Here is a 13,131-nt window from a genome sequence, read left to right as displayed (position 1 = left end):
CACAATAGGGGTTAAATCCAACTAGTAGCTCTGGAGATCCCCTGGTTTTTCATGGAAAGCCACCAGCAGCTTTTACCCAGTAAATGTCACTTAATGATCATCTTACTTTTTCTTCAAGCACCACCAACAGGTCATAATTCTAATTTTCAATAAATAAAAACCAATGAGAGAGCCTTTGCATCCTTACAAGATAAAAAAAACGCAGGGATTGTACATCAATATTTTTTACACTTGCACTACGACTGCATTATTGCAACGTAGTAGCTGCGAGAATGACAGGTACACATATCGCACAGAAATCCATCTTGTTGTTAGGTGTGTGTGGGTCTACACTGAGAAGGACAACATTCATCCATAGCTTCTAAAGAGGTTAGCATCAGTTGCATCAGGATCCGGGTGTATTCCTTCACCAAAACAAGCAACGAGCAGTGCAGTCCTTTTTTAAGGGAAAATGTGTTATTTCATCTGCCAAGTTTTTTTCTGACGGCTGTATTAAAACAATCTGCTGGGTCAGTGGTGAATGTTTAGTTTACCGACTCCCTTACTGACTCCATTCATTACATTCACAACAAATTGAAAAAGGTTAAGAGAAAAGTCACCCAGTAGTGGCATGCGTTTTCAGAACCAATGCTGCCAGTATGTTTAAACCAAGGAAATCAGCGATTTGACAAAAGTCAACTTTACAGGATGGGGAGACAGAGGGGACCACCCAAGATCTAAAGGAGGATGAGATCCTCAAGAACTCATAAAAATGTGTAACTACATCAGGATGTCACAGGCATACACAGTGCACTCCTCTCAGGGGTTTAGAGGAATTGTTTTGTGACACTGAGCCCCGTAAGTTAACAAAGTGATTCAGTGTTTGTGCACGATGGGCCACCATTAATAATGAACTGGGAGAGACGGGTGTAGGGAAGACCCCCAGTAAGAACGCCTGATGTTTAGCTCAGTCATACGTGTTTAAGTCATCGTGTCCACTTCAAAGATACCCACGTGCACACTATTTGTAGGCCACCCATTACAACCTATATGCACAGATAGGAGGTCATGATAACTCTTACCACAAACCTCCCTTACATCTCCTCCTCAGACGCCTGCTCTCTGTTTTACTACCTGTTTCTAAATCTCTGATGACCTTCCAGAGGAAAGTAATTTGGCATTAAATCATCCCTGTGAGAAAAGGGCAATGTGAAGGCTCCGGACTCTGACACGCTGGGTACAGCATAGCATTGTCCTACATTCACAGTAAGTAAGATACAGAGACAACAGTGGAAATGACACTGCTGCAGCTGCTGCTGTTTATTTCTTCTGCTCCTTGTTTTAAATACCAAAAGGTTGTGTTTCTTTCAGGGTTAAACATGTGAATTCCACATCACCAAAAGTTTACCTTTAGCTTACTGTGCAACACGGAAAAAGGAAGGATGAACCGATCAAAATATATATCTGGAAATGTATGGCAAGCCTCGTGCTGAGCTTTACACAGAGCCGCTTGTTAAAAGACTAAATTGGGATGAAAAGCTCCCTTTCTTTTCTTGAGCTTTTGCTTCTCCCCTGAGACACAGAGATAAAGTTAAAGGTCAATCTGCACACATTTGCCAGCCTCTGCCAAGGTGTGGGAGGTCAGACTGTTTGTGTGTTATTCAGCACCCACTGCCACATTTTTCTACTGTGTTAATAAACCAACAGACAATAAGGGACTTATTCAAAGATGTTAGGCCTTCATCAGCGTTAGACATAGGACTTTCATATTACAACCGGATTAATGATCATTCAAATAATAATGCAGAAAACATAATAAGCCCAGACAGATAGAAAAGGTGAGATTAAAATGCAAAAAAAAAAAATGATTCAGGGGGATTCAGGAAAAGGTTTGTCAGACATCACAGCATTGTCTGATATGTGTGTGTGGTCTGACTGTTTGTTTGTGTGTGTGTGTGTGTCTGTCCCCCGCACAGCTTGCCAGACCATAAGGTCAAACCCGTGGAGAAGGGGGGGGGGGGGGACGTAGGTGTGGAGGACAAAGCCAAAAGAACACATTTCCAGTGATAATTATACCATAACACGGTGTAGGCAAAGAGGACACAAAGCTTCCATTATCACTCTGTCCAACACATCACTGCAGAGGAAAAGACAGCAAAACCCCTTACTAATCAATAAGTATTAATGATGCTAACAGTGAGTTAGCATCACTGCAATTATCAAATTAATGATCTGTGTGTAATTTGTGGACAACACATCATGCTTAAAATACCAGGTTGATATTATCATTATTTCTCAAATCGGGGAAACATTTCTTGTTTTTTTCCAACAGTACAGGGAAGCAAGTGGGTGGGCACCGGGTCCATGATGACAAAGAGACTGTTTAAGGTCGGGCAAGGGTGCTCAATATGGGAAGTGTGGGCTGAGAGCGGAGATCAGCTCCCGTGTCCGCCATGCAGAGGCGTGAGGCCAGATAAAGAGCAGGAAGTGAGGGAGGACTGAGTCCAGCCCCGATAACATGAATGTTCCCATGAGCGTAGGGCGGGCTGTGGCACTGTACCAATGCAGATAGTGAGGGATACAACTACAAATGTTTAGGTATCTACCAAGAATACTTTGTTGCAAGCACAAAAAACAGACCTTATTGGAGTGTACTTTCAACCAGAGACACAAACTACAACTACACATGAGAAATGCTGTGATACGGACATTCCTGGTCCGGGCGGCAGGAGAGACAAGAGAAAAAAAAATCTGGCTTACAGTAGTATCACAATTTCCAAGGGACTATTGACAGAACAAAATTAAGATTAAAGTGTGGCTGAATGCCTCAATACAGCAAAGAGTAGCTTAACAGATTATTGAGAATCAAAGGCACAACGTCCTTACACTGGGAATCCTACAAAATCACCAAAAAGGAAACCCCAATGAAGAGATCTCTTATCCTCTTTTTTAATTACAGAAGGCAGTTTCTATGGTTGCTTTCTAACATATTATGGCAAATTATATGCACAGTGAACTCAACATTCGTTGCTAAAATACCAAAAAAGACACCGAATAGATGAGAACGTAAACCAAGATTAACAAAAAACGTTTTGTTTTTTTTCTTAATCAAGTGTACTTGGATGACAGGATGACAGGGATGGCAAAGACTGGCCAATGAATGCTCCCCTTTAAAAGCATCTGGTGGCTATTGAATGTATTAAGCTATTTTTATCCCTCCAACACACACACAAACATAAATGATCATGTGCATGGTTGAAAGGTGTTATTGTTCATCGATATTGTGGCCAAAAAGCAGGCTTTAAATATGTACAAGTACATATTCTATCAGTTCACAACATTTAATTTGTGAGTGTCATTTTTGTTAAATAAAATGGTCAGCTAAAAGGAGAGGCGACACAAGAAATAATGGACCTTGCAGTTTTAAACAGACGTACAGGAGCTGTTGATTCCACTTAGAGGCTCCAAAGTCCTCAGAACATTTAGTGTCAGTAAAGGTGTCAGTAGTAAATCATTAATATTTCTACCAATGACGGATTTGTATTTAAACACACATTAAGGAGGAGATGATGTCGGCCTTTGCCATGTAAAACACCTGCTTAGCAGCAGTTAGACAGCGAACACCCAAATTACATTCATCATTACAACTTTGAGGGTCATAATCATAAAATATTAATGTCAGGTTAAGTCCGACACCTGTTTAGTGCCTGTTCTTTTATTCCCAAAGGGAACTTGGCTCATTTTGAACTCTGCAATTATCTGGCTGGGGGAAATATGTTCTATTTCTAAACCTCTGATGTGTTGGGGGATGAAGGGCAAACCAGGGAGAAAAAAGAAAAAAAAAGAAGAAGAAGAAGCAGCTGTTAGACAGGGGTGGTAGTTAGCACTTAATGCAAATAGCCCCCAAGGATTCGATACGTGCATACCACACACAGGCTGCACACACAGTAATGATTACTGTCACCAACAATATGAGCATGGGGGACATTTTTGAAAAGCACACTGGGCCACTGTCAATCATTATGTGCAGTCCAGTTACTCTTTTTGGCAGTTATTTATTTATTTAATATTTAATTTAATACGTTATTTTATTGAATTGTCAATATCAATGAACTCATCATTCCATTAAAATAAGCCCTAATCAAATTGTTTTTACCACTGGGATGTCGCCAGTAGTATCTCTACTACGGCCATGTTAGTTGATCTAATAAATCATTTTGCATCTTACATTAACGATGAAACTGAGCTCTACCTTGGGAAATATTTTATGTGTTTGAAGTTTGAAACATGACTAAATGGGTGTTCTTTAAAACACAATTTAAATTCTTAATATCATCATTTCTTTTGGAGATGAGATGTTGTTAGTTTGTTAGGTCCGGCTCTGCACATGCCCCGAACACAAACACATGCACACTTGTATACACAACCCACACACACAGCCAGCCTGGGGGAGTTGGAGAAAGAAAAGAAAAAAGCTCTCATCAACTGTTGTTCAACATTGTTGGATGGGGCCGGCCCCACCCATAAATCAGGGTTTTATGGTCTCTGCAGTGTTCCTAACCCCCTGGCCTTCTCCCTCTGGTCTCCTCTACCTGCAGCGGTTCCAGGACCCCAAGTGACCTGCTGCCCGGAGGCAACAGTGTGCTCTCGGAGTTTGGGAGAGTAACACCGAGATCCACTGAAAGCCATGTGACCTGTACTCAGTCAAACCTGTCACTCACCGTGAACTGTGTAAGAATTGCCATAGCGCTGCGTGCTATGCATTAATACACTGCTGCACAATTTCAAAAAGACATGTGCTAATTGTTTACTTTTAATGCAAACTAGCTCCACCTCACGGTGGCGTTTATGAGCTGTGGCCATAAGAGGACTGACTTATATTGTTGGCATTGGATGACTGAGTGATTCCTATCTCCTATTTTCAGTGGCCTAAAGGCCACTAAGCCAATCGGATTCTGCTTTAATGTGGGGGCACTATAATCCTTATCTTTTCAACAGCCCCCCCGTAAAGAATAAGACTTCCTTTCTATTTTGTTGTATGTCGTTAGATGTGTTCGCCCTCAGGGAAAAGTGACAAGGGGGAAATGTCCGGTGTGGAATGCAAGGGCGAGGCACTGATAGACCTGCACGATAAAGAATCAATAACAACGCTCTCAAATGGATCTTAAAACAACAGATCCCTCGACACGTCTTTGCTTTACCATATTTGGTTCATTGATCTATGAGTGATGTACCCATCAACAATGATTCCAATCCCCCCAAATCAATTCCAGGGAATACAGCAGTCTCTAAAAACTTTGGTTCCAGATAAACTTTGTGGAATATGTCCACTTATGTCCAAGTACTTTAGAACACCAGACATCTCGATGTGCTGCACTTAAAGGTAACTTAAGGTAATAACTGTTGCAGTTATTTAGACTTGGTGGTGTTGGTGAAGCTTTGTATGACGTCATCACAGGAATACACATTAAGTTCACCTTTCGTTCCAAACTGTTCTGAGGCTTTAACAGTAGATAAATGGCATTCACATTACAAAGCAATCCACCTGAAACAGAAGGGAGCTGAGAGGGGACGACGTTAACGTTGCAGCTGAAGTTGAGTCAGATTCTACTTTATCCAGACAACCGTGCATGTATACCAACTTTAAAACACATGCAGTTTTGTCAGCTGCCCCATACTGGGGACTATGCTCTTGGGGTATTTGAATGGGTTTTAAAAAAGCCAACATGGAAGTACTTGGCACAAATTTAGCCCATTTCCATCAATACATTTGGCCCCATGAAATTAGCAGTCTAATTCACAAAAATATTTGCTAATATTTACAATTACAGGGAAATATTTAACTACTGACTAAGTAGTTAGTAAGTTCATTTATAGGTGTTTCAAGCCCAGACTTTTCAATGATCCTGTGGTCCTCAAAACGGGTCCGAAGTGATGCCCAGTTCATGGGGCATTCAGCGGTCTATATACATGATTTTTTAATTAGCCCCTGGTATAGGTATAATAGTAAAATCAAACCAAAGCTTCTGCTCACCGAGGTGTCGTTACAAATCTTCTGATATGAGAGATGGCAGTGATCTGGAGTGATGTTGAAAGAATACAACCCTTTGTCGCCTCCTCTCGGACCTCCTTCGCTTCCTGTTAGCGCTTGGAGAAGATCCTCAACATATCTTTCCTCTGTGGCTCCCACGTTGTTGGCTTCCCTTGTCACCTCATCTTCTGAAACTGGCCAAAAGGAATGCATCTAATTGTTGCATCATTTTAAAGTTATACAGCTGAGAGAAGGCTAAAGAGGCGATGGCAGACTGCAGAGGCAAACATTAATTACGTAGCATGTGAAAGCATATTCAAAAGGAAGCATTCACAGAAACCACGGGGAATGTCGTCAGCTGTTGCACAGCTGCTCACACTAGGCCAAGGGTCCCAATTAAACCATCAAACAGAAAAAAAACCTGACGACCCAGAAGCCCGTACAAAGCTCTCACAAACCCCATCTCTGCCTGTCAACTCTGCAGATGGACAACTAGGGAGCAGTTATGGTTCCAGGTGTCCTTCAAGAGAAAATGTACTCATGTGCATATGTAACCACACACACACACATGCACATGCACACGAACACACACACACACAGAACACTGACTTGCACTTACAAAGACAAGCCTTGTAGAGTTGGATCTACTCTCTACCACCTGTAAGCTGCAGCACAGAGAGAAGAGAACAAGTTCACTGCTGTCCCTCTGATTTAAGGACCAACAGTTTCAATATTGTCAGCCAGGTGCATACACAGTTTGATCGATTGTAAATCTGGTGACAACCCTGTCAATGTTCAAAAGATGTGATTCTTTATGGATCACATGAGCTGAAAACTGTGAGCCCAGGCACGACAAACACGGGAGACCTCAGCGACGAGCATATATGAGTGGTGACTGATTTGTTCTGTGTTTGTGTGTTTCAATATCGGAAGTCTTTACCCTCTCCAATCCAAGCCGAGGAGCCATCAGTGAGCACTAACGTGAAGCCGGCACCCAGGTCTAAGGCCCAGTCCACTCGCAGGAAGTAAGCGGTGCCTGGATCAGGAGTTACAGTAATCTGTCTGACTGTACCACTCATGACCTGCAAGAAACAAATCAAAAAATGGAATGAAAAGACTCATCACAGGGTGCCTTAATGATTCATTTTCCCAACAACGGACTCTATGCATTGCATTCAACATGGTTTGCTGTTAATGTTTGGTCCTTGGACCTCTTTTGATGAGCCTCATAGTAACTTTAAATAGCAGAATATTATGAAAAACACACAATCTTTATATGATTTGAGTCAGCCATCACATTTATCCAACCATCTACGGTTGTATGAACACATATAAACATCCACGACGGGGCAGAAAATGCAACATTGTAAAACTTCTTGTTACACTAAAGATGAAAGATGTCTCACGACAAAATGATGCAGATCACGTATGAGAAAATAAGTGTTAGTACAGCCTGACACATCTCAAGCTAATTCATCAATAACAAAGCCAATGCAGAATTGGCTCCCCGCTCTTATCGTGAAAGGTAATCACTATTTGCCAATACAACATTGAGCAAGCTTTTTTCGGTAATGTCACCATGCCCTCAAGCTAATTGATTCAATGCTGCAAGTCAAGTCTCCTGCCAGAAGCAGCTACGTTTCAAAGATCAGTTACAAACACATTTCTTTTTTGTCTAAAACTTTTACTTGATTACGGATTTCCAGGCCAGACCACGTGATTACTGCTTGCACGTGAAGCGAGAAGTGAGTTGGACATCTTCCCTGCTTAACTACAGGGCAAAATGTGTTAGGTTGGAGGGAAAAGGACAGCTAAATTAGCAGTTTGCCAAGCTGGACATGTTTGAAAAAATGAAAATAAGCGCCTTTGGACACTGTGCTATAACTTAGGGCGTGACAGCACTTTTGTTGTATTATGCTTTTGCATCCAAATACGCTGACAGAGCAGGTGGCCAAGGTGATTCAAAATGAAATACAGAAGATTTTTGAAAGACACACACCAGTGCACACGCACGTGAACGTGCAAGACCCTCGCAGCAGATTAAAGTTGACCCTTTGTGCTCCAGGAAGGGGTGTGGCTGGACGAAACGAGATGAGGGAGCTGAAGGGTCCAACTTTAACCTAATAAAGTGAGCCCAGCTACTCATTAGTTACTGTAACATCTGTTGTGCAGGGACTCTGACCCTGTGGTAATGACAGAAGGACATTCAAATTAAATAAACAGCGCTGTCTTTCAGGAATGGGGTGCGTGAAACCTTCAAAGTAAAAAAAATCCGACGGCCTTCCTTTCCATTTACTCGATCGACACGACGCGATCACCGGACCGCCGATATCCTCAGAGCCTAAATCCTCAGAGCTTTGACACGGCGTCCTCATCCTGTTCTCTTGCTCACCCTGTAATTTCTTCGCTGGGCCTTTTCATTGTCATTTCTTCAGCATTTTCTCATATGAAAAACTGCAAGCCGTAACTTTGCAGGAAGCACTGGGCCAATGAGTCACAAAGAGCATCTAATTATGCATTTTGGGTCCTAAATGGGGAGTTCATACAGAGTAGAAATAGCCACGGTAATTAACTGTCTCTTATATGGGCTCGGACAATTAAGCCGGTCCTCTCACTGTACTTTCACTGGGCTTTCCCTACATGCTTCCTCCAATGCAATTGTGGTCAGGATTAAAAGGAGTCTTTTGGGGGAAATTGGGTGAAATGATGCAGGAGCGGCAGCTGAACAACAGAACAGCAGCGCCAGGGCTCCTGCTGGCAGCGTAAATTAACGGAATTTATACGGCCCTGCGAGTCGGTGTAGTCCTCATTCACAGAAAAAGAATGCTAGATGGTCTAGTGCCACTCTTCCATTTCCATAAATAAATCCCACAAAGAAAAAACATTACTTTGGTCAATAAAACATTTCAGTACAAATCCCTTTCCACTGGTTGTTGGGAAATAAATCAGCGATAATGCAACAAACAGGAGAGAGACACATCACACAGCAGTGAACTCAGACCTTGAAGGGATCAGTAATAACAATAGCATGGTCATTAAAAAACTGCAAAACATTATGTAAACAAATGTATTTTTCACATGGAGAGCTAACTAGGAAATTATGTGAAGGAAGAAGTCAATGGGGATTAATGACTGAATCTAAGACGCTGCAATGTATGGTTGGAGGGAGGGAAAAGTGAACCCCAAAAATGTCAGTGTCACATCACCAAAAACAAGGGTATGTTCTTGTCAGTATTGCTGTAGGTTTGATCATATCAGTGATTACAACGTGTTGGGTTATGTTACAATTTGTAAAGCACTTATCTAAAACAATATTACAAAAGGCTTCATGAAATGTCAAGGATATATTTTAATTACTTCATTGTAAAATCTAAAAATAAAGAATGGCCATCATTCAATCAGTCTCTTTTTGTAGTATAATACAGCTTTTATCTCAGACTGCACGGTATTGATATTTACATTATATAACTTACATTAAACCAACTTCCGGGTTCTACACGTGCTGCGTACTCTAGCTTACTCTTAACTTTATTTCTAACATGAGGAACAGCAATACTACGGTAACGTTATAGATATTACTTGCTTAATTAAGTTTTATTTGACAGAATACATTGAGAAGATTTGTTTTAACATTCTCAAAACACTTACGGTACTGTATGGTTTAACTACTGCAGCGTCCAAACGATGGCATTTTTGTATGAATCTCAAATCACTGACGCTATTGTTGCTGTTGACAGGTTCCACCTTCGACTGCTGCTGTATCAGCCAATCAGAGATGCAGTACGTCATTACGTCACGTAACCTCTACGGTCACGTTACGTACGTCAAGCCAGCAGGAAGTGTGATGTGGTTTTGACTCAGAACAAAAATGGTAAGCTTGTTTTTCATATATGAAGTGCATCTGCCCTTTTACAGCTTATTTTAGGCATAATCCGTAACACGTTCTCAGTGTACTGTGTGTCGGAAAACGAGTGTGATGAAAACTAAAGCGAACATTCGATGTAAATCAGGACGTATATGATATGCTAAAATAGCCCGCTAGCATTGGAAAGCTAAATATGCTAAAAGTTTAGAAAAGAAACCTATTAATTACATGTATGTTTCTGTCCATAAATAACAATAGTACATATGGTCAAGCCCTTTGTGCGTTGCTGCTGCGTTGTAGTGCGAGTTGTTTGATAAGAAAGACCGTGCTACATTACCACAAACTAATGAGTGCTGCCGAGCGTCGCACTGTTACGAGCTGTGTGCCACGTAGTTGCAGAATAGTTCTTTGGCTCGGTTAAATATTATTGATTAATTAGTGTTTCGAGGTTTTTCTTCATGCACTCGCAAGAAAATGCATAAATAAAGTATGCAGCTTGATTATTCCCCGAATCATTTATTGAAATGAAGTCTAAAAAGCAGACAATTTATTTAAACTGCATTCTGGATTAAATGCAATGTTACCGTAAGTAAACAGAGTTCAGGAAGGTGTGTAAACTACATGGAATGGTACATATTTACTAATACATACGTTGAATTCAATAAGGTTCAAAGTAATATAGTGCTCATTTCCCTGTGAGCTATGGTTTCATTTTCATACTCGTTTCTTATTGCTTACCATGTGACAAGAATGAAACCAAACATCTCAAATCCGATGTGTTGACCTATGGTGCTACACTGTATTTTAGTTTATAAATTGGCTGCATGGCACAAAGCCAGGCTGTTGTTGCTGTTAAAGTGCACTAAATGTCTACTCTAAATATATAATTCTCTTTTATATTGCAGTCTGCTATTTTCAACTTCCAGTCACTGTTAACAGTGATTCTTCTCCTGATCTGTACCTGTGCTTACATCAGAGCGCTAGCACCCAGCCTGCTGGACAAGAACAAGACAGGGTATGATCCTACTACTTTGCCACGAAGCTGCCTTTGAAGTCTTAGCAATGATTTATTGACCCCCTCGAGGCCTCTTTGACCGCAATGATACGCCAATCTTAAAACAATCTATTTGTGTTTAACACAGATTATCAGTGTTCATTCTGCTTTCAACAGTTGATTCCAAATAGTTCAGTATTTCAGTATGAGAGCGGTTTATTTTCTTTTTGTGGTAGAAAACTGAATTCACCAACATGACTCCGTGAGTGTATAATTGGAATAGAGTGGGTGTGTAATAAGTTCTTCAAGGAGGTGCGTGAAGTAGCGGAAAGCCTACATTTTCATCATCACTGGATTGTTATTATTCTTGGATGTACAAACTCCATGATTCACTTCTAACATGTCTGGCGCACTCTAACACACACTCATTAGAGCAGGTAGGGACATCCTCGCCAGACACACGCATCAGACTGACAGTGGCAGATGGACTATTTGATCATTTTAATCATTTTCCCTCTTGATTGTTTGGTTGACTAATGCATGAGCTGTCATTTTGTACACTGCATTATTCAAATGATTATTGTGTGGCAGGAATAGGTCTCAAATCTAAGGATCAGCCTTCATTTTTTTGTACAAACAAAAAAACATTAGTACCTTTTGCAAAATAAATATTTTTCCTAACTTTAAGCTCTAAAACCAAGACTACCTTAATTAAATTAGAATAAGTCACAATTGGACGCTGTCACCTTTTGTTCAGTTAAAAGTTGGAAGAATATCTGCATCGAAACATGCACGTGGACACATTCACTCCGGCTGACAAAATCATCAGAAAAGAGACGGCCTGGAATGCCACATTGGCCTTAGCTCAGCTGTCCCTAGAGGTAATGTGACTTCCCTGCCCTCCGCCCCCGCTCCTCACACGGCTTGGACGTCCGGTGTGCTGCCCGGGCTTTTGTAGCGATGTGATTGCAGTCCTCTTTTAAAGTTTTGACAGGAATCACAGTTATTGTAACTAGACATATAACCTGAAACCCAGGTTATTTTTTACCTTTTACTATCCACACACATTATCCAACAAAGTCCATTTTATCTTTTTGGCCATTATTTCTTCATGTAATATTTTCTTTTTTTCTTTTAGGATTCTAGGAATTTTCTGGAAGTGTGCCAGAATAGGTAAGCTTTTTTTTCTTGTATCGATGAAATTTTGCTAAACAATGAGGCCTGAACTTTGCCCTGTTTCTTTTTTCCCCCCAGGTGAGCGGAAGAGTCCCTGGGTGGCTTGCTGCTGTGTCGTCATGGCTTTTAGTATACTGTTCCTACAGTAGCAGACCGAAGAAAAACGCGAATGGGAAATGAACATAAAACATGGCATGGACATGACCGTCCTAGAGGCACAACAGGACCTCCAGTCATTTAGATATGATAAGATGTAAAAATGGAGACCTGTCACCACTCACCGTAGCAACGGGGAGAGAGAAAACATTTTTGTGGGGGTGGGAATGCGCTGATAGCCCCAAAGTGTGTCTCGATCCCTCCGGGGCACTTCCAGGTCTATCTTTGTGTTTGTGTTTTTGTGGAATGTTCACTCCGGATGTGTGTGTGTGGACGGATGGGGATGAGGGGGGGGGGGGGAAGGAAATGCTTTCTGTCATCTGCCATTTAAGAGTCAAGAGACAGAAGTCATATTCTTGGTCTGATCAAATTAATAAGTTGTCCAAACATTTCAAGCTGTTTTTCTTCCTGCATGTTTATCGACCAGTTTGAATTTTTGAAACAGAGCTGCAATGAAGTGTGACTCAAAATAATCCACGCCCTCTCTGTATTGTTTGTAGAGAGAATGATGTTCCACAGCAAATTAAATGGTAGAATAGCTCTGCAGATGGCTAATTGTCGTGCATATTTGCCTCAGAGAGCTGCTGATGTTTTTATGTCAGTTTTCTGCTATTTATTAAAAGAGCCTTTTTGGAAATTGGGGTTTTTCATTTCTTGCCATTCACACCTGTTGATGTATGTTGTGCTAATACCACACAGTATGTTGACGTGTGATTAATGACTACAGTTATGCATAAGTACATGTTGAATAGAGATTATATTTTTTCTAGTTGAGGACCACTTTGCACGTGCAATGAATGACTGCAGCTGTGGAGAAATAAAAGTAACTATTGCTGCTTGGGGTCACATCTGATGTTCTCATGCTGCCGTGAGATCAACAGTGAAGGGTTTTGTGATAACCTCTATGACAACCTTAGTCACCACTCATCT

General features: G+C 41.1%; 2 protein-coding genes across 6 annotated transcripts in view; one reads left to right on the top strand and one right to left on the bottom strand.

The window, feature by feature from the left end:
* LOC119225225 (DNA repair protein XRCC4-like) overlaps positions 1-9,799 on the bottom strand; it is a 27,400-nt gene extending 17,601 nt beyond the window's left edge. For 3 of the 5 annotated variants that reach the window (XM_062562363.1, XM_062562361.1, XM_062562362.1), the window contains exons 1-4: positions 9,659-9,740; positions 8,010-8,193; positions 6,951-7,092; positions 6,014-6,204 (exon numbers count right to left, since the gene is read on the bottom strand). In XM_062562363.1, coding sequence (XP_062418347.1) covers positions 6,014-6,204; positions 6,951-7,092; positions 8,010-8,156 — 480 coding nt within the window. In that variant the 5' untranslated portion in view covers positions 8,157-8,193; positions 9,659-9,740. Of the gene's footprint in view, positions 1-6,013; positions 6,205-6,950; positions 7,093-8,009; positions 8,194-9,658 lie in introns of all 5 variants that reach the window. The other 2 variants (XM_062562364.1, XM_037482950.2) reach the window with 2 other exon arrangements.
* Positions 9,756-13,131, top strand: tmem167a (transmembrane protein 167A). Its single transcript, XM_037482954.2, has 4 exons — positions 9,756-9,881; positions 10,781-10,890; positions 12,008-12,042; positions 12,124-13,131. The coding sequence occupies exons 1-4, from the start codon at positions 9,879-9,881 to the stop codon at positions 12,192-12,194; spliced, it is 219 nt and encodes a 72-aa protein (XP_037338851.1). The 5' UTR covers positions 9,756-9,878; the 3' UTR covers positions 12,195-13,131.

Source organism: Pungitius pungitius, chromosome 5 (genome assembly GCF_949316345.1).
Source record: "Pungitius pungitius chromosome 5, fPunPun2.1, whole genome shotgun sequence".
NCBI classification, from domain to species: domain Eukaryota; kingdom Metazoa; phylum Chordata; class Actinopteri; order Perciformes; family Gasterosteidae; genus Pungitius; species Pungitius pungitius.
This window is presented reverse-complemented; position numbering and strand designations above follow the sequence as displayed.